The sequence below is a fragment of the Furipterus horrens genome, unplaced genomic scaffold (assembly GCF_987537825.1).
Source record: "Furipterus horrens unplaced genomic scaffold, mFurHor1.1.pri manual_scaffold_3, whole genome shotgun sequence".
In the NCBI taxonomy this organism is placed as follows: domain Eukaryota; kingdom Metazoa; phylum Chordata; class Mammalia; order Chiroptera; family Furipteridae; genus Furipterus; species Furipterus horrens.
This window is the reverse complement of record NW_028327173.1, coordinates 5,947,629-5,971,761: the sequence shown is the minus strand read 5'-3', so window position 1 is coordinate 5,971,761 and position 24,133 is coordinate 5,947,629. Positions and strand designations below refer to the sequence as shown.

At 47.6% G+C, this 24,133-nt stretch overlaps 2 protein-coding genes across 2 annotated transcripts in view; one reads left to right on the top strand and one right to left on the bottom strand.

The window, feature by feature from the left end:
• PEX14 (peroxisomal biogenesis factor 14) overlaps window positions 1-13,263 on the bottom strand; it is a 127,498-nt gene extending 114,235 nt beyond the window's left edge. The window contains exon 1 of the mRNA XM_090268579.1: window positions 13,203-13,263. Coding sequence (XP_090124705.1) covers window positions 13,203-13,238 — 36 coding nt within the window. The 5' untranslated portion in view covers window positions 13,239-13,263. The remainder of the gene's footprint in view (window positions 1-13,202) is intronic.
• Window positions 13,264-14,603: 1,340 nt separating this feature from the next.
• DFFA (DNA fragmentation factor subunit alpha) lies at window positions 14,604-23,247 on the top strand. Its single transcript, XM_090268578.1, has 6 exons — window positions 14,604-14,826; window positions 16,304-16,465; window positions 17,750-17,892; window positions 20,626-20,815; window positions 20,995-21,146; window positions 21,930-23,247. Exons 1-6 carry the CDS (start codon window positions 14,691-14,693, stop codon window positions 22,140-22,142), a joined length of 996 nt encoding a protein of 331 aa, XP_090124704.1. The 5' UTR covers window positions 14,604-14,690; the 3' UTR covers window positions 22,143-23,247.
• Window positions 23,248-24,133: the final 886 nt, after the last annotated feature.

Sequence of the window (24,133 nt, the reverse complement as noted above, 5' to 3'; positions counted from 1 at the left end):
TCAACCTGGCTTTTGGCTGGGAGGCACATTTCAGGCCAGGGCAGGGGTTGGGGGTGGGGGGGTTCCCAACAGAGCACGTGGTCTCTCTGAGTTAAAGAAACAGAGGCCAGAGCTCAGGGAGGCCAAGGCGGCTGCAAGTTGCAGGATGGAGTTCCAGAGAGGACAGAGCTATGCAGAAGGGGAGCTACGGAAATGGGCTCAGAGGTTCCCTCAAGCCATTGCGGAACATTAAGATCTGTGCACGCACAGACTAAAGCTCCACGAGGCTGGAAGCAGCAGCCACGAGCTGAAGGTGCCCGGAGCCTCCCACGTTCCAGCACCGGAGGGCGGCGTCCTCACTGCTCACCCAGCAGACCTGGAAGGCCCACATCGGGTCAGCGGAGTCAGACTACCCCCAGGTAAAAGCAGCCTGAGATCTACCCTACAAAGCGTGAAAACAGGACGGGAAAGAATCAAGATGAACCAAAAGTAAACACCCACCAGAACGAAGCTCAACACTCTGTAAGGACCGCAAAATCCACTTCCCCTACAATGTAAAATTCACAGCCTCCAGCATCCAGTCAAAAAATCTCAACAAACGTCAAGAAGCAGGAAAATGCAACCCATAATAATGAGAAAAATCAGAAAAAATAATTAGCAGGCAAGAACATTGACAGGTGTTATAAATTTATTCCAAGAATGTACCTCAGAAAAGAACAAATATCGAGTCATACTGTATACCTGAAACTAATATAATGTTGAACGTCAATTACACCTCAATTGTCTAAAAAAGAATGTAGCCCTGACCATGGGGTTCCATGTGAGTCAGATCGTCATCCCGCGCACCGAAAGGTTGTGCGTTCGATCCCCAGTCAGGGCTCGTGCCTGCGTTGGGGGTTTGATCCCCAGTCGGGGCACGTGCCTGCGTTGGGGGTTCGATCCCGGTGGGGGCGCATGTGGGAGGCAACCGAGCTCTCTCTTTCTCCCCCTCTAAAAATCAGTCAACATATCCTTGGGTGAGGATAAAAATAAAATAAACACCTGTTTACAATGAAAATAACTTAAAAGAAAACATGATCATAGCGAGGAAAAATGTGTATGTAAGGTATAAAAAGGAGAACACGCCCGGCAGCGCACTCCAGGCGCAGGCGCACCTCGTTGCGCTCCCTCCGCATCCACGTCTGACAGACCCGCCAGGCAGAGTCCGAGAAATTCCGCTAAGTCGAAAGTGAAAGACAGAAGTGCAGCAAGAGAAAAATCCACTGCCTTCCAGAGAAACGACAGAACAGGAGAAGCAGGCAGGCAAGTGGTAATGAGGACGCGCCGCCATCGCGCGCGGTCCACGCCGCAGCCCTGCCGCGTCACCCACCTGCTTGCAGCCGTTCTGCTCTGTAAGGGGCAGAGCAGCAGGACGCGGTCACTGGCTGTGCGGCCCCTGGTCACACCCGAGAGCTGCTGACGGCGGAGGCCGCCCCGCCCCTCCCGTCCGCCTGTCCCCGTCCTGGGGGGTGGGGGGGGACCCTCCAGGGAGAGCTCGAGTGGGGACCAGGGGGTCCACGGTGTCCTGCAGGCTGTAGACTGCAGCTTAACCAGAGCGCCATTTTATTTTTCTTATTATTATTTTAATAAATTAGAATGCTCAATATTTAATATGCAAGTTTGAAAACCTAAAAGAAATTGGAACTTGTAAAGATGAAAAATGTAATATCTGAAATAAAAACGTCACTGAATGAAATGACAACAGACTAGATACGGCAGAAAAAAAGTAAGCACGCTTGAAGACACAGCAGCAAAAACTGACCAAAATGAAGAACAAAGGGGGGAAAAAAAGGCTAAAAAAATTTTTTTTAAGAAATAATGACTGAAAAATTTCTAAGTTTGATGAAAACACAGACCCAGGAAGTTCAACAAACTCCCAGCAGAGCAAACAAAAGCATACCAAAGCACATCATAATCAAATAGCTAAAAAAAATGAAAAGGGGAAAAGATCTTATAAACAGCCAGAAAAAAAGAAAAACATTACCTACAGATATTATCAAGATTAAGAGTGACTTCACATTTCTGATCAGAAACTATGCAAGCCAAAAAATAAAATGGAAGAGTATCATTAAATGACCACAGGAAAAAAACATGTCAACCTAGAATTCTATATCCAGTGACAATATCTTTCAAAAATAAAAACAAAATTAAGACGTCTTCAGAAAGAAAAAGAAGCCCTGACTGGTGTGGCTCAGGGGCATGGGCATCATCCTGCACACCAAAAGGTCACGGGTTCGATTCCCGGTCCGGTTGCAGGCCAGGTTGCAGGCCAGGACCCCAGCTGGGGACTTGCGAGAAGCAACCAATGTTTCTCTCACACATCAATGCTTCTCTCCCTCGCTTTCTCCCTCCTTTCCTCCCTCCCTTCCCCTTTCTCTAAAATAAATAAGTAAAATTTTTAAAAAAGAAAGAAAAGCTGGAAGAATCTGCCAACAGTATCCTTGTACCACAAGAAATGTTGAAATAAATTCTTAAAAGCAGAAGGAAAAAGGAAAATACCAAATGGAAACTTGGTCTACACAAAAGAACAATATCAGAAATTACAAATATGCTGGTAAGTATAAAAGATATTTTAAATATATTTTGTATTTTAAAATGTACTGTTGGGTTTATGACAGGCAGAAGTAAAATCAGTAACACTAACAGTATAGTGGGGGAGGGGAACTGGAAGCATACAGCCGTTTAGGGTCTTATATGTTAATTGGTAGAATGTCATTTGAAAGCAGTCTGTGGTAACTGAAAGTAACATATTATAAACCTTAGAGCAATCACTAATAAACAAAAAAAAAAAAAGGAAAGGTACAGCTTAACCAATAGTAGAGATAAAATGAAATCCTAAAAAAAAAAAAAAAAAAAAATTTAATCCAAAAGAAGAAAACAGGGAACAAAAATCAGATTTAAAAAACTACAAGGCCCTGGCTACTGTGGCTCAGTGGATTGAGCTCAGCCTGCGAACCCAATGTCACTGGTTCGATTCCCAGGCAGGGCACATGCCTGGGTTGCAGTTGGGGGCGTGTGAGAGGCAACCACACAGTGATGTTTCCCTCTCTTTCTCCCTCCCTTCCCCTCGCTCTGAAAATAAATACAATCTAAAAAATAATAATAATAAAAGCTAACAATAGAAAATATTAAAAAAAAAAAAAAAAACTAAAAGATGGTACGCTTAAATCCACCCATAAACAAAACACTCCAATGAGAAGACAGACTGTCAGGTTGGGTGGGGGACGGGGGAGGGTGAGCAAGACCTAGCTGTAGGCAGTGAAAAACCCACTTTATAGAAGAAGACACACATAGGTAAAAAGCCCAAGAATGGGAAATGCTATACTATGCATGCAAACACTAATCATAAGAAAGTTGCAGTGGAAATATTAATCTCAGACTACTGCAAAGTAATAGATACTACCAATGACAAACAAGCACATTTTGAAAATAAAGAAGTCAATCAAGAAGACATAATAATCCTTAATAAGTATGCACACAATAACAGAGCTTCAAAATACATGAAGTAAATCAAACAGCATTAAAAAGATAGATAAATCCACAATTACAGTTGGCAATACTAATAATCCTCTCCTTAATCAAAAAGCCAGGAAATATAGAGAAGGCCTAAATAACACTATCAACCAACATAGCCTGACATCTGTAAAACACTCCAACGACAGCAGGATATACATTATGTTCAGGTTCATAAGGAAAATTCATCAGACAAACCACAAAAGAAATCTCAAATTTAAAAGATTTGAAAAATACAGAATATGTTCTCTGACCACAACAGAATCAAGCCAGAAATCAATAATAGAAAAAAACCTGGAAAACTTCCAACCATTTGGAAATCTAAACAACAGGCTTCTAAATAATCTATGGGCCAAAGAAGAAAACATAGGGGAAATTAGAAAATATTCTGAACTGAATGAAAATGAAAACACAACGTATCTGAATTGTGGATGCAACTAAAGCAGTACTTAGAGGAAACCTGACCATTCTCAGTACTGACTTTAGAAAACAGAATAGGAAGATAAGAGCAAAAGAAACCCAAAGTAAATAGAAGGAAAGAAAGAAATGATATAAAAATTACAAATAGAGAAAAATCAATTAAATAAGAGCTGGTTTTTCAAAGACACTAATTACCAACATTAGAAATGAAAAAAGGGAAATCACTACATTTCTACAGATTTAAAAGATCGATAAGGACTATTATAAAAACTTTAAAACAACAAACCTGATAACTAAAATAATATGAGGAAATTCCTTGATACAACATACCAAACTGATGCTAGGAAAAACAGAAATTTAATAGCCTTATGTCAACTTTAAAATACATAATTAAATAATTTAAAACAAAAAGACTATAAATCCATATCCCTCATAAACATAAATATAAAAATCCTTAACAAAATATTGACAAACCAAATCCAACAATATATAAAAAGGATAATACATTATGAGCAAGTGGAACTTTTCCAACAAACACAAGATTGGTTTAACATTTGAAAAATCAATCAACATAAATCACCAGATTAACAGAATAAAGGAGAAAAACAGTAAGATTAACTCAACAGAAAGCAAAAAGAGCACCTGACAACACTCAGCAATTAAAAAATAAAAGTTGAGCCCTGGCCGTGTGCCTCAGTTGGCTGGAGCATCATCCCACAGACCAAGAGGTCAGCAAGTTCGACTCCCAGTCAGGGCACATGCCTAGGGTGGGGGCTCAGTCCCCGGTCAGGGTGCGTACAAGAGGTCGCTAGTAGGTGTTTCTCTCTCAGATGGGTATTTCTCTCCCTCTCTCGCCCTCCCTCCCCGTCTCTGTAGGATCAGTAGACATGTCCTCAGGTGAGGATAAAAAAATAAAGAGAAATCTTTTTAAATAAAATAAATAAAAGTTGGATTTCCTCCACTTGATACAGGGCACCTACGAAAAGGCTATAAGCTAACATCATACTCAAATGTGAAAGACAATGCATTTCCCCCAAGATGAGCAACAAGACTGTCTATTCAACTACTGCTTTTAACACTGTACTGGACAGAACTCCCAGACTGTACAACACTGCAAGGAAAATAAAGGCATATAAATTGGAATGCAAGATGCAGAGCTGTCTTTATTTGCAGATAACACTATCATCAACAGAGAAATCATAAGGAATCAACAACAAAAAAACTATTAGAATGATCAGTTTAACAAGGTTGCAGAAATAAAGCCATACAAAACTCAATTTTATGTCTACATACTAGTACTGAAAAATTAAAAATGAAATTAAAAAAGTAAAATCTATAAATAACCTGCAAGAGTATGAAATATTTATAGAGAAATTTAATAGAATGTGTCTATAACCTACACACTTAAAACTAAAAAATACTACTGGGAAAATCAAAGAAGGCTGAAATGGACACATTTACCATGTTAATGAAGTAGAAGACCCAATATTGTTAGGATGTCAATTCTCCCACAAACTGATGGATAGATTCAACATAAACCCAATAAAAATTCTACAGAGCTTTTTGGTAGGGACTGCTAAACCGATTCTCAGATTTATAGGCAGATGTAATAGACTAAAGCGAAAACAACTCAGAAAATGGATACGGTAAGAAGACTTTACCTGATTTCAGGATTATTTCATTTGCATTAGGATAAACACATGCATAGACAAATGGAACAAAACAGAGTCCAAAAATTAATCTATGCATATATCTTTTTAAATTGTTGACGAAGGTGACAAGATAATTGAATGCAGAAAGGGTACTCTGCTTAACAAGATGATGGGATTGATATCCATATGGTGAAAAAATGGACCTCCACCTTTACCAATCAGCACGGGAGAAGATGAGCAACATTATTAGTCGTCACAGAAATGTAAACTCAAACCACAATAAAATACCACTGCACACTCACTAGAATGCCTCAAATTAAAAAGAAAGAGACAATACTAAGTATTGGAAACATGGGGCAGCTGGAACTCCCGCACCCTGCTGGTGGGATGGAAAACTAGCACAACTTTGCAAACACTTGGGCAATTTATTATAAAGCTAAACATGCAACTACATGACCCAGCAATTGCACTCACAGGTATTTATCAAGAAAAATGAAAACAAGCCCTGGCTGGGTAGCTCAGTTGGTTGGGTGTCATCCCATAAACTGAAAGGTTGAGGTTCGATTCTGGTTGGGGCACATGCCTGGGCTGTGGGTTCAGTCCCAGTCGGTGCACATGCGAGAGGCAACCAATAGATGTTTCTCTCCTTGTCTTTCTCCCTCCCTTCCTCTCTCTCAAAAAAAAAAAAAAAATTAAGAAAAATGAAAACATGTTGTCACACTTACACATGACTATTAAGAGTAGCCCCAAACTAGAAACAATCATGTGGGGAACAGTCTCAAGTGACTCTGATGACCCCCTCCTCCTGGTATTCATGCGCTGGCTCTGTCCCTTGGAGCGTGGGTGGTACCTGTGACTTGCTTCTGGCGAAGGTGACAGGGTGCATGTAACTACATGTACATGGTTACAATCCGTAAGAATGTAATGTGCAACGTGCTAGGAGATTGCCTTCCTTGACGGCGGTGAGGAAGCAAACGGCCACAGTGAGAAAACCCACGTGGCAGCGAGCTGAGGCCCCCAGTCTGCAGTCCGTACGGAACCCGATGCTGTCCACACCACATGAGCCAGAAACCCTCTCCCCCTGTCCGGACTCGGATCCGGCCCCAGTAGGCCCCTGACTGCTACCTGTGAGACTCAGCTAACCCGTCCCGATCCTGGCCCACAGAAACGGAGACAACAAACGTAGGTTGTTGTCCACTGCGAAGTTTGTGCTAACACTGTTACGCAGCAGTAGACAATATAATCCAAATGCCCACCAACTGGTGAATAAATCAACAAATGTTGACATATCTATACAGTGGGATACAACTAATCAAAAGTAATGAATTACTGACACACAACGATGTAAATTTCACCAACATTACTCTGAGCAAAAGAAGTGAAACACAAAAGAGTACATACGTTATGAATTCATTCTCATGAAATTCTAGGAAGGACGGTATCACCTATAGTGATAGAAATACGATGGCTCAGATTTCCCGAGGCCAAAGGCCAGGAATTTCTGGGAAGCAGTATGAGGGAACATTCAGGAATACTGGCATTGTTTTGACTTAATTGTGGTTGTGGCTACCGAGGTATATACAATATATTTGCCAACACTCATTAAATTGACCACAGCACACCTCCTGCATTCCGCAGTGAAGTTGATGGCCTTAAGGACTCTGTCACTCAGTAGGATAATCAATCTAAGGTATTACCAATATTTGCCAAGTTGCAAAGGAAGTGACTGGTTTAGAAAAAGTGATCTTCACAGTGGAGAAATCTGATAGATACCCCCTTCACCAAGCAATCAAGTTATCCTCGATAATGGGGCAAACTGGGACCGCATGCCTCCTGATGTGATTCACTGAGAAGGACCCAATGACACCTATTCAGCGGTCTCACAACAAATGTTTAACCTGGATCTAAACAAAAGTAAACAAATCAGACAAATCCAAACAGCGCAACACTACAGGACAAATGGTCCAGACTCTCCTAAACACAGCATTGTGAAAAACAAAACGGCAGCCGTGGCCAGGCCGTTCAGTTGGTTGGAGCGTCATCCTCATACACCAAGGTTGCAGGTTCAATCCCTGGTCAGGGCACATACAAGAAGCAATCAATGATGCATCAGTAAGTGGGACAGCAAACTGATGTTTCTCTGTCTCCCTCACTCCCCCTCCTCTCTCTCTAGAAATCAACAAATCAATCAGTAAATAAAAAAACAAAACAAGGCAGGTGAACTCACCAGAAATGCATACTTATGTTCACAAAAGGGCACGGAAAGTGTCCTCACAGCGGCACTAATTAACTACAACAACCCAAAAGGTGAAACCACCTAAATGTCCATTTAGAGCAGAATGGTTAATAACGAATGAACGGCCAAACATTTCACATGATGCAGCGACTACATACAGCTGTTCACACCATGGAACATCTCATAGATAGGATGATGAGTGAGTGAAAGAAGCCAGACACACGTTATGGTTCTGTTTATATAAAGCTCAAAAACACACCAAATTAATCTACAGAGTTCAACTCAGAATAGGGGTGAGCTTGGGGGCTGGGTAGTGACGGGAGGCACACGAGGAGGACTTCTGGGGGCCTAGTAACGTCTGACTTCCTGATCTGGGCACTGCTGTGTTTTCTGGACGGATGTTAAACTACAGTGAAAGTGTTTTTTTAAACTTTAGAAGTCTAGTGAATCATTCTATATTAAAGCAGACTAAAGTGATAAATCAAGACAATCTGTTTTTTTATTGGATCTTCTTTTTTAAAAGTGGGAAAAATTGAATGTGGACTGGATTAAGTAATATTTTATCAATATTAAATTTATTTTATTTTTAAGGATATTTTATTGATTATGCTATTACAGTTGTCCCAATTTTTCCCCCTTTGCCCCACTCTACCTGGTACCCCTCTCCCCCCAGCAATCCCCACCTTAGTTCATGTCCATGGGTCGTGCATATAAGTTCTTTGGCTTCACCCTTTCCTATAATATTAACTTCCCCCTGTCTATTTTGTACAAACCAATTATGCTTCTTAGTCCCTGCACCATTTCCCCATTTCTCCCCCTTCCCCCTCCCAGCTGATAACCCTCCAAATGATCCCCATACCTATTATTCTGTTCCTATTCTGGTTTGCTTAGTTGGATTTTGTTTTTTAGATTCAGTTGTTGACAGTTGTGAGTTTGTTGTCATCTTACTGTTCATAGTTTTGATCTTCTTTTTCTTAAATAAGTCCCTTTGACATTTCATATAATAATGGCTTGGTGATGATGAGCTCCTTTAGCTTCACATTGTCTGGGAAGCACTTTATCTGTCCTTGTTTTTCATCACCTTGAATACTTCTTGCCAGTCCTTTCTTGCCTGCCAAGTTTCTTCTGAGAAATCAACTGATAAGTCTTATGAGAACTCCTTTGTAGGTAACTCTGCTTTTCTCTTGCTTTATTTTTATTTAATTACTTTTTATGCTCACCCAAGGACATGCTTATTATTATTATTATTATTATTTGAGTGGGAGGGAAGGAGAGAGGGAGAGAAACATTGATGTGAGAAAACATTGATCGCCCTCTTGCACGTGCCCCGCCTGGGGACTGAACCCACAACCCAGGATGTGCCCTGCTTGGGAATCAAACCCACCACCTTTCGGTTTGTGGGACAATGCCCAACCAACGGAGCCACACCAGTCAAGGCAATAATAAATTTCTTAGGTGATCATAATATGGTCATTATGTAAGAGAATAACGTCACTTTCATGAAAGACAAGATGAAGTATTACAGGATGAAATATTGTGATGTTGTAACTTACTGTCAAATTCTTTAACAAGGACATAAGGAGACCGAGATAAAACAAATTCAGCAAAACATAAACAGTATATCTCGGCAAAGCTTATATGGGAGCTTTATAGGAATTCTCTGTATTATTCCTTCAACTTTTCTATAGGTTGGAAAATTTTCAAAATAAAAAGTTGAGGGGAAAAGCTCTTGTTTGCCCTGCTGTCATTTAGGAGTTCTTAGCCTTCCAGCCCTGGCCAGGGAGCTCACTTGGCTGGAGCATCGTCCAAATACAGTACACCAAGGTCGCGGGTTCAGTCCCCAAGCCTGGCACATGCAAGAGTCAACCAATGAATGCAAAAATAGGTGAACAACATTTCGGGGGGATCCCCCCTCTTTCTCCCTTCCCCTCTCTAAAATCAATAAGAAAATAAAATACAAAATAGAGTTCTTAGCCTTCCAAAACTGCATGTAGAGACTAGGAGAAGAACGCTAACTCTTACTGAGCTCTTAGTATGCACGACATGCTCTTTACATCTGTGATTTCAGGCGGCCCTCAGAGCCACCCTCCAGGGTACCTGTTACTACTCCCATTTTATAGAGGAGAAAGCTGACGCTCTAAGAGGTGGGGGACAAGCCCAGTAGTTTAGAGTGCTGGGGTTCAAGCTGAAGTCTGTCAGACACAAGGCTGTGCTATTCCACTCCGGAAGTTGTCCCTGGGCACTTCTCCTTTCTCTGCTTCTCTGTTTTCTCTATCCAAAATTTACTGTGTCCAGTGAGCCTCAAGAGACGTGACATCTATGTTCTATAATAACACTCAATAGTCCACAACCATCAGACAATCAGATAACATTTCCGCTCTGGACCAGAACATGTACAGACTGGACAGGACTTTGATTAGAGATTAGCCAGTAACGTGGGGAAAACAGAACAAGGACAGGAAGCAGTAAATGCAATTCCAATGGATTGTCTTAAAGAGAGACTAAAACGGCTTATGAAAAAGCAACAATGTCACTGAAATCTGTTAAGTCACAAAGGACAGCTAAGATAAACACCAGCATTCAGGGTGTTCCTTTCAATTTCAAGGAAATTACTTCAGAACAAATAAAAGAACTTTAGTGGACATGAGAAATCATACCCTACAAGTCATTATAATAGAGCTTGAGGAAAGGTTTAGATCTCTTGTGAATGAAAACAGTTTATTGAATGGAATAATAATAGGTAAGACACTAAGTCAGGCATTGTTTTAAAATAAGTTAACTCATTTAATCCTCAAGGGCAACCCCATGAGATAGGCACTGGCTTTATTCCTGTTTTACAGATGGAGGATCTAAGGCCAGAGAAGCCGACTAAGTTATCCGGGATCACTCAGCTGGTAATAGTGGGGCCAGGAGCCTAAGCCAGTAGTGATAACTTCAGCGCCCAAACTTTCAACCACGGCTCTACATCAGCTCGCTTTTTAAAGGAAGGGTTGGTTATCCCCCCGACTCTTTCAAAATCACATACAGTACTGATGCCACATGGCCAACTAACAAACCTTCTATGAGAAACAGAAAACTGGCTCAGCCCTCAGTGGTAATTCAGCTCTTTTCACACGCAAACGAAGTTGGGGGGAATTCTCCAAACAGTTCTTTCAATTCCACTATGCTTTGACTAGGGAAATGGGAAACCAGGTTGATAGGACTTAAATATGAAATAGCAAGTAACTAACTGGTAAAAAGAGTTGGTTCACTTAAAAAGTGCGCTTTTGGCCCTGGCCAGTGGCTCGGCTGGTTAGAGCAGTTGTCCCGTACACTACAGGGTTGCGGGTTCGATCCCCGGTCAGGGCACATCCTAGGTTGTGGGTTCGATCCCCGGTCAGGGCACATCCTAGGTTGTGGGTTCAATCCCCGGTCAGGGCACATCCTAGGTTGCGGTTCGAGCCCCAATCAGTCAGGGTGCGCACAGGAGGCAACCCATCAATGTTTCTCTCTCCCATCAATGCTTCTCCCTCTCTTCCCCCCTACCCCCATCTGTCTCCCTTCCTCTCTTTAAAAGGTCAATAAAAACATATCCTCGAGTAAGGCTTTTTCTTTAAAAGTGTGCTTCTGCGGGTTATTGTTAGAGAGTGAGAGAATCTGGCATGAAGCGTTTGAGCTTTGCTCCCGGCTGCCAGCGGATTCTGATGCAACCCCCCCTGTGCCAGCTTGGAAAGGAGGGCAAAGGAGAGCCCAGCAGAAAACCAAGTAAGTGCTGGCCGGGCCCTCGGGAAGGAACTTGGATCTTTTCCACACGCACAGAGAAGGCCAGTTCCAGAACCAAAGAGATCCTTGGGTGCTGCCACGGCTCCAAGTGGCGAGATGTTTCGTCACGCTCCGCGCACCGGCCCACGGCTGCTCTAGAAGAACTGGGGACTGGAGACGCCCTGTAATGGCAGCCCGTGGGCGCTCCTCACCTAGAGCGGTTCAGAGAAGCCCAGATTCTGAGGAGCCTCAGCCTCTCAGCAAGCGAAATGGGGTGCGGCAAGAAAGGAGGGGCTCTGCCCGCAGGGCACACCTCACCCTCCAGCTCCTGCCAGCCAGGCGGCCAGAACCAGCCGTCATTATTTCCCTGGTTTTACAGTCCGCACGGCCTCCTTCCGAACCATTCCCTCTGCTAACAGGAGCCGGTGGCGGGCCCGCCCCGCCCCTCCCGAGCGCCATTCCCAGTGGCCTCATCGTGAAGGAGAAAACAGTAAGAAACTCCGCATGGTGTCCTTCTGCCCACGAAGGAAGCGAAATCCCAGCAGGCCGCCGACACGTCCACAGGGGTTTCCAGGAGGAAGGGAGATGCGCGCAGAGGTCCAGGCTGAGACCGCGTTCTTCTTCCTCCAGGTCCAGCTAAACCGAAGCCCGTGCGGCCGACTCGTGGGGTCGCACACACCGGGCGTTACACCCGTTACACCCAGGCGCAGCCGGGCACACGGTTGGGGGCGGCTTGCAGCCCCTCAGGGTCCGCTTCTGCAACATGGCGCTTCCCGGCCTGTCCTTCCTAAAGGGGCTCATGGGCATTCGACGAGATAACCACCGTCGTCCGTCCCGGGCAGCGCAGGACAGGGCGGCACACGCTCCCCGCCAGCCCAGCGTCGCGCCACCAACGCCTCGGAGGCCTCCTCGGTCCGCAGCTGCCCGACCGCAGACGACAGGCACGAGCGCCGTCCTCGAGGGCCCCTTAACGGAGTGGGGTCTGGCCGAACCTGTGGCTGAGAAGCTGCATCGGAGCTACCGGCAGAGAAAACCGAACTCCGGGAAGCAAGGACGGCCCCTCGGCTGAAAGGTCCGTGGCGTCTGCTGTTTACAGTGCGGCCCCTCCGACCGACGCGCTGCGAGGGCCGGACCCTCCGCTGGGCAAGGGAAGCGCGAAGGTGGCTAACGACAGGAGAGCCCCCCCAGGAGGCTGAAGCGGCGGGGGGCCGGGGGTGGGCTCCCTGCTGGAGTCAGGCCCCTCCCCGGAAGAAGCGCCCAGAACCACCAAGCCTCTCACTCCTCTCCTCAAGCAGAAGCCCTCGCGGCGCAAGGCTGGGGGCTTCTCAAGAGTCCCGCCACCATCCCGGACAAGCCTAAGTGAGACCCCAGGGGCCGGCCGGCGGGTAGTGGGGACCTGCGGGCGCCCCGAGCCGGGGCTCGGGGATGTGGTCAAAGAGGGGTCACCGGGGGAGGGGCCGGGCAGCGCGGTCCTCGGGAGGGGCGGGGCACGGCAGGGGGCAAGAGGTCCGGGCCCCCGGTTTCGGAGGCGCAGGGCCCCCACCCGACAGCCAGCCGAACCCCGGGGGCCCCCTCCAGCTGTGGTCCCCGCCGCCCCGGCAGGGCAGTCCCACTCCCCTCACCTGGCTCGGCTGCTCTGCCTGCTCCGAGGACGCCATCTTCCTGAGGCCTGACTAATCGATCGCCGCTGGGCGGGGCTTCTCCCAAGCGCCCTCGTTCTCGCCCTCCCACCCAGACTAAAGTAGCCGGAACCGAGCTCGTCGATGGGGGGGCGGGCACATCCGAGTCACCGCGTACGCTCTGCATCAGGCCTCTGCTCTCCAGAAACATCCGACGCCTGTCCTTTTTGCATTGTTCTATGTGTATTATTATTATTATTATTGAATTAAGTCTCTGCCCATCCCCACCCTGCATTGGGCACATGTAAGGGACTTGCTAAGTAGTTAAATGAATGAATGTGAAGAAACTTGGAAATTAATTAATAGTTCAGTTCAGTACCATGTGGTGAGTGTCTACTCTTTGCCAGGCGCTTTGGTAGGCACTAGAAATAAAAAGATCCGAGACAACGCCTGCTCCCAAGTGCAGGCCAAGGGTACACCACCCCCGCCGCCGCCGCCGCCTCGCACACAGCATGTCGGAGACAAGGAGCCGGACACCAGTGCCCAGGTCCCTTAGAACACGTGCAGGGGCTTCTTGCGGAGGAGAGTGCAAATATGAGATTCATGCTGTACTTGTGTTTTGATCGGTTCTGGAGTACTCAAAAGCGTCGTGGCTATCTTTTCCTTAGGAGATCGCATTTCCTTTTCACAAACAAAATCTGAGACCGACCCTGAATGAATGTGGGCTGACAATTATTTCTTGTTTACATAAAAGGACCCCTTTTAAGCGAGGAACCATTTTAATGCTTCATTATTTTAATCTTAAATATTGTGTTTTCATGAGAAAAAAATAAAACAACAGACTATTCCATAAGCAGCAGTATTAGAACAACAAATACATTGTCAAGCAGCATCTGGACAATCTCAGTGATGTGGCAAACCACATATTTATTTAAGCATTTTGTTATGAATCCAACCCTGTTTACACAGCGGAAGCAGGGAATTGAACAGATATATGCGAGTATCTTATCCTTCCCTGTTATGTTTTTCAGCAAGATTGAAAACTACACTCATCAATTTTGTATAATTGACTTCCTTCAGATCAGCCTCAAAGATGAGACATCTTGCAGGTCTTTTCAAGTTTGAAAGGGAAAACAAATTAGCACAGGACAAAGGCAGCACTTAACACAGGCCAACAGGAGTTCCCTAACAATTAAAGGGAGTACGCATGTGTGTCCTTCATAACGCAGAATCCCGGTAACTCCTCCGAGGTCGAATTGCGTGAGGTAACGAAGTCGGCTTCGCAGCCAGAGACTACAGCTCCCGGCAGGGCCCGAGGGGCGCACGTGATTAGCGTTCATTAGAACTACATCTCCCGGCGTGCCTTGGTCCCAAGCGTGATTTGCTACAGAGGGAGAACTCCATCTCCCGGCATGCCCCGGGCGGAGTCGGGGACACCAGCAACTACCCTCCCCGACTTCCCCGAGTCAATCAGGTGCCGCTCTGAAGACGATGGAGGGGTCCCGGGGCGCCAGGGCTGCGGAATCTGGAGAGAATCAGACTCTGAAGCCGTGTCTGCTGCGCCGTAACCACAGCCTCGAACAGCACGGCGTGGCGGCCTCCTGCCTCGAGGATCTGAAGAGCAAGGGTTGGCACGGGACCAGGGCGAGGGCTTGGGGGCCTGGGCCCGGGAGCTGAGGGCACCCGGAGCCGGATGAGGATGTCGGGCGCGGGCTAGGCGGCGTGAGGAGAGGCGACTTGGGATTCTTGAAGGCCTTGTAGCCTTGGGACGGAGATGACTCACGTAGGCACAGCGATTCAGAGATTCAAAGCGTTGACAAGCGCTTTAACTTAGCTCGTGTGAGACTCGTGGTGGGAAGGTAGACGGGAAGTACTATGAAAACTAAGACCCGGCTTCGGTACCTTGTCTAAAACCACTGAGGTTTCGGACCAACCCAGCCTGGTGTATTCCTGCCACGGCGGCTCCCTAAGGCGGCCCGGCGGCCTCGAGCTGAGCCCAGGGTGGGGTGGGGTGGGGCGGGTTCCCACCGTCAGCTCTGACAGGGACCTGCGCGGGCAAGAGGGAGCTGCGGCCGAGCATTCTGGAGGTGCAGACAAGAATCGCATGTTGAGAGCGGCCCCATGTTGTTACTATATAGCTGCTTGACCTTGCACTTAGCCAGCCACCTCTCTACCCTCAGTTTTCTCATCGACAAAGTGGGTAAATGACTATTTATTTACAGCCCTGCTTCCCAGGATTGCTGGGACTCTCAAAGGAGATGATACATGCAAATAATTTGCGAGTGTTATTAGTCCATAGCAGTGAATTGTTTAACCGAAGTTCTGCCTGCTGAACGTGTGAGTGGTCCCCAGGCATGTAGCCACGGTGTGCGCCAGTGTGCAGTGCTTCCTCTCAGAGTCATCAAGCCCTTGGCCTTAGGGTCAAGTTCAGCGCCCTTCAGTGCTCTGCCTGGTGGTACTCGGTACAGATTTGGGTTGTAGTCAACATTGCCTGGGGATGTTGTAGTCTTTTGGCTACTTCTCTGCTTCTTCTAGTCCCATTAGCATCTTAGGCTTTGCCATCACTAAATGGGATGGTACAGCCCTGCCCTGGACAAGGCCTCTTGCCCAGCGATAAAATGAAAACCTACTGATCTTGGGTTATAAAGGCTGCAAAGAAAGATACTGCAAAGACAAAAAGCATTGCCTTTTCCCCCTATTTTTTTCTTTTTCTTCTTTGGCACTTGACACAGAATTTACCATGACCGCTGAGTACATGAGTGAAAGACTGCTTGTTTACAAGGAATTGGGCCAGACTGTGTGGGTGTAAATCCCAGTTCTGTTGCTTACTGTGTGGTCTCGGGCAGGTGACTTAACTTCTCTGAGCCTTGGGTTTGGTATCTGTAAACTGGGGATAGCAATAGCACCTACCTTGTAGGAAAAGCACTTAGAACAGTACCAGGCATGTGAAAGTGTATTAGTGCCACTAAAGTTGTGATTGCTATTGTAGTTATTACCTCCCAGGAGTTCTGCTAGGCTCTGCGGGCATACAAATTGAGAGTGTAAGGCTAGATGTCGTTTCCTTATGGATACTTGTCAATTGCCAAATATTTTCTTTCTCTCAGCCTATGACATCCTGGCCATCGATAAGTCCCTGGCACCAATTACCCTGGTTCTGGCAGAGGATGGCACCATAGTGGATGATGATGATTACTTCCTGTGTCTACCTTCTAATACTAAGTTGGTGGCATTGGCCGGCGATGAAAAGTGGACGTACAGCAACTCGGGTAAGAGATGCCCGCTGTGCATACAACCATCTGTGCGACACAACATCCATCATGATTCGTTTGACTGCACGGGCACATGGTTTCCGCCTGTCTGGCTCTTCAGGCATTTATGTAGCCAGTGTTCGGCGAGCTCCCTCTGTGTGCCAGGTGTGGAGCTAAGGCTGGGGTGAAGATGAAGGAGACGCGGGCCCAGGTCTCAGCTAACGCACAGACCGGCAGCCACTGCGATGCAGCGCGGCAGAGAGTCAGTGCCGCGCGAAGAGTCCAGCTGCCCCGTCTGAATCCTGGCTCTGGCACTTGGGAGCCATGAGACCTTGGCCGAAGTGCCTAACTTCTCAGCACTCTCCGAGATGATACTTACAGTCCCTGTCTCCTAGGGGTGCTAGAAGGATACCAGAACATAGTGCCTGTCAAACTAAGGTTTCTCAACAATACTATTGACATGTTTGGCTGGAGAATTCTGTGCTGTGGCGCTGTCCTGTGCACTGTAGAAAGCTTAGCAGCACATGGCCTTGGCCCTCTATATGCCAGTACCTGTCCTCACCCGAGTTGTGACAACCAAAAATGCCTGCAGACATTGTCAGATGTCTCCTGGTAGGCAAGCTCACTGCCAGTTGAGAACTGCTGGCAGAAAGCATTTAGATCTTACCTGTCACACAGCGAGGGCCCAACACATGTTACCTATCACCAGCATCACTGGAGAACTAATACAAAGGGAGCTAATACTGATGAGCAAGGATCAAAGAGCTAAAGAGGTGTCTTAAGGAAAGTCCTCGTGCCACTAAATTGAGGAATTAAGCTTCAGCAATGGCTGTGCCGGCCACCTTTGTACTCAGGCCCCAAGGACAGCAGTGGCCGCAGCTCCTCTGGTCAAGGATAAGACCAGTCCGCAAGCTTAGGTGTGCTGCTGAGAATGATTGTTTTGTATACAAGAACCACACACCCAGAGACACAAAAACTCACCTAAAGGGAAGTGTGGTAGGATCCTGGCTATGTGTGACCACCCACTGGGTTTAAGTAGCTTCTTTCCCTAAAAGAATAAAGAGCAGCTAACATAGAGAAATAAAGTGAAGGTGGAAGAAGAGGGAAAGTCAAGGTCCTACTTCAGGACTGGCTTTCCCATAAATCCTTGAGAAAGGGTGCTTCCTTCTCCACTGAAATTATTCCACATGGTCAGTCCGAAGGACCTGCAGACATCCTGGAGGGCTGTGTGTGTTAGGGGAGGAGGTGGAACAGCACTTCAAGTTCATCTGACTGTGACTGACCTTTCCTCCCATTTCTCAGATGGAGGTACCGCTTGGATTTCCCAGGAGTCCGTGGATATAGACGAAACAGACAGCGGGGAAGGGCTGAGGTGGAAGAACGTGGCCAGGCAGCTGAAGGAAGATCTATCCAGCATCATCCTCTTGTCAGAGGAGGACCTCCAGGTAAGCCTCACCCTAACCCACAGCTGCTCATTCGGTCTCTGCCGCCCCCAACATTTTCTTCGTTTCCATACATCTTGCCATGACCCTTTTACTGTTTATTAATTTTAAAATATCTCTTAGATGATAACCAAGCCTCTTCATTTTCTAATTCTCTCAGTTGGAGTCGGAGTGTTTTCAGCCCTCACCCTGGATCAGAATCGCCTGTCGAGCTTATAAAAATACAAATGCCCAGGCCCCACCTAGACCTACCTAGGCCCGCCCTGGGGGTGGATATGTTCTTACCTGAGAACATGGAGCTGGAGTAGCTTGATTCGGTTCCAGCTCTGTCACTATGACTTTGAGTCAGTAATTTAGCTCCTCTACCTATGACCTCGCTAGTCAAGGTGGGATAAAATAGCGTGTTAATTCAAAGAGATATTCACCGAGCCCCTGCTCTGTGGCTGGCACGCCCTGCACGCTGGGGCTGCAGTGGCGCACAAGGCAGCCGCAGGCTCCGCTCTAATGGAACTTGAGGTCTGATGACGGGAGGCAGACAGAACAGGACACGTATGACCCAGGTCAGTGTGCCAGGAACGATGGGGCTACCTGAGGTCGGGGATCAAGGAAGTCCCATTTCAACAACAAAAAGAGGAAAGCCCCCTTCAAGGAGGTGACCTTTAAACTTAAATATTGATTATGAGTAAATAACATGACTACATTCACATGTTTAAAAATCTAAGGGGTACAGAAGGATATCCAGGAAGACAAAAAAGTGAGAACAGCCCAGATGCCCATCGCTGATGAGTAAATAAAGAGGGGTAAAGCCATCTAATGGAGTATTATCCAGCCAGAAAAAGGAATGAAATACTAATGCGCACTACAATGTGGGTAAACCTTGAGAACATTATGCTAAGGGAAAGATGCCAGACATGAAAGGCCGCATGTTTCATAACTGCATTTATAATGAAAAGGCCAGAGTACACAAACCTACAGCAATAGAAAATACCCTAAAATGACCGTGCTGCCGATTGTAGAACTCGGTGAATATACGAAAACCCACTGAATTGTACTTTCTGTGGGTCAAGTGTATGGTGTGGAAATTATATCTCAGTGAAGCCGTTTGGGGCGAAGGATGTACAGGGAAGTCTGACTCCTGCCCCCAGCTACCCAGGTTTCCCTTCCTGGAGACAACCAACCTGTCAGTTCCCTCCTCTTCCAGAGATATTTTATATACAAATACAGATATATTTTCTCCTCCTCCCCTATATTACACAAATGGAAGCATGACTGCTCTGTTTTTAAAGCAGCAGTGGGAGAGGACCCCGATCAGTATATAAAAGACATCCTGGTTCTTGCTTACCTCTGCGGTGTCCTGTGTCGTGCTGGGGACCACGCTTCGGTCAACGAGCCTTCCCCACTTGGGGGTGTTGGGTTGCCATCAGACTTCATATTCCAGACAGTGCTGCCGAAAACCTTACACCAGTGTCATTTTGCACACATGCTTATGCATAAGATAAATAAATAGAAGTGCAGTCAATAAACATGGCAGGTTTCCAAGAGGTGACAGTTAAACTGAAAGGCGCAAGACAAGATGGAGCCTGCCCTGGACAGGTTGGGGCGAGTGTTCCAGGCAGACGGAAGGCAGGAGCAGGCGTGAGGTGGTGGTGTTTTTTTTTTGTTTTTTTTAAGAAATAGAAGGGGTCATGAGATCCCTCCCCATCCCAACAGAACAGCGTTGCAGTATACCCTGTACCCTTAGAATAAGGACACCACAGGCCTTACAAAAACAGGGACGTCGGAATGGGTGGGCACAGGCCCTGACAGCTGGGCTCTGCAGGAATGTTTAGGGCACCTACAGGGGCCTTGCGGAGGCTGGCCCAGCAGATAAAGAAAAGGCACCTCCGCAGCAGGACTGCGGGCAGTGAGAACAGGTGGGAGGGAAGGGCAGACACTCAGGAGGTACACACTTTACGACGCAGGAACCAGTATTACCCCGTTTTACAGATGATGAAAAGGAGTCAAGAGTCTCTAGTAACCTCAGTATTTCAACAATTGGGTATTTCTTTTGTGAAGACTATTTTTAATCTAGTACACACTGAAAGAATGAGCCGCCTTCAAAAGCATCCTTAGAGCAGATTCCGGATATAATCAGCGAGGGCTCTCTTACTTTAAACTGAACGTGTTACATAGTTGAGCCCTGACCAGCGTGGCTCCATAGGTCAGGCATCGTCCTGCAAAGTGAAGGTCGCCGGTCTGACGGGCGTGCGAGGGGCAGCCAGTCGCTGTTTCTCTCTCTTTCTCCTTCCCTTCCCCTCTAAATAAGTAATAAATAAAATCTTCTCTTTAAAAAAAAGCTTAGTATAGTTTCTATTTTAAAAATAGACTCTTTTAAAGCTAGGAGCCTGTACAGTAGAAACGTTCAAGGTTAAAATCATTAGAAAAACTTTTGCTTGAAACAACCTCATCAACTCATTTTATAAATAATCATACACTTCCTTCATATTCCTTACAACTGGGTTTTTTAACATCAGGGTTTTGTTTCGTCTTTAATGAGGCACTAGGGCATCATTTTCCGAATCTCTTTCACCAGAGGAAACCTGAAAACCTCGTCTGCCTCTCCTGATCCTTAGACAGCTGTGCTAAGTGACTTTGGAAACTAGATTAAATGAGTCCCTGAAACGAGGAAGCTGAGAGAGAGGCCACCGTGCTCGGAAGGCACGTGTAGGTTTCTCAAAGTCCGTGTTTGCTCGTTAGGTGCTCATCGACGTGCCCTGTTCGGACCTGGCTCGGGAGCTCTGCCAAGGCCGTGCCGCAGTCCAGGGGCTCCAGAGCGCCCTCCGGCAGGTGCTTGACCAGAGAGAGGAGGCCCGCCAGTCCAGGCAGCTCCTGGAACTCTACCTCCAGGCCTTGGAGAAGGAGGGCAGCATCTTGTCAAAGCAGCAAGGTAGGCGTCACTGGCTGGGGAGTCAGCCGAGAACTCGGTGAGAGAACCAAACGCTGTAACGTGGTTGGAAACAGGGAGGCCGCAGTCGCTGGCACCTTGAAATGACAGGTCTCTGTCTTGCCCAGCTGATCCTTGGGCTGGCTGGTGTGGCTGATCTCCATCCCACGTCTGCTTTGCAGAGTCCCAGGCTGGCTTCGGTGACGAGACAGATGCCGCTGACGCGGGCGTGAGCAGAGCGAGCCCCTCGGAAACCACGCTCCCGGGCCACATCCTTACCGCACTGAAGGAGAAGCCCGCGCCAGAGCTGAGCTTGTCCAGTCAGGACCTGGAGGTGGGCGAGGACCGGGGGCCCCAGACTGCAGAGCCCGCCCCCCCGGAGGCATAGTCTAGCCCTGCAGAGGCTCGCGGGCGATCTGTTTCCACCTCTGCAGACCTGAATCTTAGCTGCCCCTTTGCCTGTTATTCTGTACGTACCAAAACATTTGCACACGGCTCGCGTAACCTAGCTCGGAGGGGCCTAAACAGAACGGATGCGCTCCCACGGATCATCAGGCCGAGTTTCTGATCGCAGTGGGTAATGCAATGACTAAACCTGACAGGGAGGACCTGCAGGGCTCAAGCTCCTGACACGGCTTCGGGTTCTGCCGGTGGCTGAAGAAGAGTCGCAGGCAGTCGAGGCACAGACACTGTCAGAGGGCAGGCGCCCTGGAGGGGCTCGTCCGTGCCGGCTCACAGGCCGGGGGCTAGAAGCGTGGCGAAGGGAACCCACCGCAGAGGGCGCCCCTCCTCCTTCCTCGTCTTCGCCCCGTCCCAGCGACCAGCCCCGTCCCAGCGACCAGCCCCGTGTAGCTAGACGGGAAGGAAACTGGATTCACTGGGCTCAGTGTCCTGTGAGTGGAGGGCTTTGTAGCTGCTGCAAGTAAACTTTCCAAAGAGCCTTTCCCGCTGGTGGTGTATGGTGAGGCCCGTGACGGTTTAACATGAAGGCGACCTTGCATTTCGGCAGGGACACAGCAAACTGGTGTCGCCTACCCTGCTGCCCCGGAAGAAACCGCGGGAGCAGCGGGCAAGGCGGGCAGAGGGAGGTTCTCAGTGGTTCTTATTCTTGCCGCAGCTGGTCACCAAGGAAGACCCCAAAGCACTGGCTGTCGCTTTGAACTGGGACGTAAAGAAGACGGAAGCTGTTCGCCAGGCCTGTGACCAGGAGCTGAGCCTGCGCCTCCAGCAGGTACAGACTTTGCATTCTCTCAGGAGTATTTCAGCACGGAGGACGCCGCTGCCCCGAGCACCGCGGAGCCCCAAACGAGCCAAGCTAGACCCCCCGTAGCTGCAGCTGCAGATATGCCAAAGAGAACCCTGTGGCCTTGCTCTGTGTTACCAGTAAATCCCTCCAGCCTTCTCAGCCGCCTGTAGACTCTGCCCCTGCCCCCGAGCACGTCCTCCCGGAGCTGCTGGGAGACTGGCTCCAGCCCCGTCCAGAAAAGCTGTTCTGCCCGCCTGCCCGTTTTGAATGACGCAGCTGCATCGATAATATCCGACCTCCTCTAATTATCACATGTCCGTACGTCCTCTGTAATTGAGAAGGGCAGTGGAAAGAAATTGTCGTATTTCAGACTCACCGTTGTGTCCTAAAGGTAGAAATGCAGGATTTAAACAAACAGTGGTAGAGAAGGTGACGTGATAGTGTTGATTATGGCCACAAACTTGTTTCTCAGGTTAATGAACGTTTTTTGTTTAAAGGCACATAATTAAGGTGACAGACCACAGACACAAGGGTGGTCTCGCCATTTCTAATACTAATTCAATATTGTGAAATTATATCTGAAACTTTTCAGCTTTCTAATATGTTTTATCAGCAGGAGTTATAAAGGCCCTTAAATCAATTTCCATGCACTAGGACCGCAAGGGTCTGGGAGCAAAGCAGAGACTTCTGGTTTATACGCCTCCTGCTTCTGTGTAAGTTTACGCTCGGGTTTTGTCACCTACCAGACAGTCTCCTTGCAGGGAAAACATAATGGGTTCTCATTGCCTTTTTTTTTTTAAGCATACTTAGAGGAAAACAGAATGCTATTAAGAGATACATTGGCTAATTATTAAGTAAAGAAATATAACAGGAAGTCCCGAGACCAGAGTGGGTGCAGAAAACAGCAAAAAGCACTGTTTCCTTCTCCCGTGATCTTGGAGGAGGGCTCGGGTGTGCTCCCCACCCTTTTACCGACGCCTTGCGCCCCTGGGTCTCACCTCTTAGCCCCAGCATTTCCTTTTTCAGTAGCACGTTTTGTTACGCCTCCTTCACTACCCTTAAGCGAAAGCCAGCGTGGGCAACCTACCCACACACGTACTTTGAGCAGCGCTGACACAGCGCCCCAAATGTAATGTTTCAGAAGAAACGAAAGGGAAATAACTTCTAATAAAACGGCATGTATCTCCTCCATGCGCCTCTGTCTGGGTGTGACCGCCGCCGGCACGGGGAAGTGTCAGGCGCTTGCATGAAAACTGAGTTACTGGGAGTTTGGCAGAAGCGGCCAGGCCCGGGTGTGTGGTGATCATGACCTCAAATACCACGAGCAGCGCTGCCCTTTGAAATGGGATTTCCCTTGTCAGTGATGCTCTCAACAAAATAACACTGTCCTTTTCTACGAGGTAGCTGCATTCTTGAAAAATCCAGGGAACACTAAAACTGGGAAAAGTCCTTTGTATTTCTATATAAAACAGAATTCAGTTTCAGGTTAGGCTAATTTGGAACAGGCTTTCATCCATATGAATGCCCGGTATGATGTTCAGAAGTCACCGCCTGACCAGCATGACCCTGTTGGGCATTGTCCCACAAAGGAAAAGGTCGCCAGGAATCCCCAGTCAGGGCACATGCCTGGGCTGCAGGTTTGGTCTCTGAAAGGCACCCATAACGAGAGGCAACTGATCGATGTTTCTCTCTCACATTAATGTTCCTTTCCCTTTCTCCCTCCCATCCCCTCTAGAAAATAAAATCTTAAAAAAAAAAAAAAAAGTCGTGGGACATGGGGCAATTCTTCATTGTGAGGAATGGTCCTATAAGCTGCTGGGAGACACGCACCCCACCTCTTACCCCCGCCCGCTCAGTGCCAGCAGTGACGTTCAGGTGTTGAGACAACTCGAGGCTTCCTCACGCGTCTTCGGAACGCGCAAAGGGGCAGCAATGCCCGCTGAGGGTTCCCACAGCAGCGCGCGGCCTGGCACGCGCCGGCACCCCCCACCCTGGGGCCTCACGGAGCTGGGTGAGCTGGGCAAGGCGTGCATGACCCATCGCCTCCTTTCATACCTGTGCAGAGCGGCGCTTGG

Bases quoted from the DNA above. Each gene is read 5' to 3' on its own strand.
- DFFA (XM_090268578.1), top strand. From the start codon at position 14,691: ATGGAGGGGTCCCGGGGCGCCAGGGCTGCGGAATCTGGAGAGAATCAG. The intron at 17,893-20,625 runs GTAAGCCTCACC...TTTGCTCGTTAG, and splicing joins TGTCAGAGGAGGACCTCCAG to GTGCTCATCGACGTGCCCTG. The intron at 21,147-21,929 runs GTGGGCGAGGAC...TTCTTGCCGCAG, and splicing joins TGTCCAGTCAGGACCTGGAG to CTGGTCACCAAGGAAGACCC.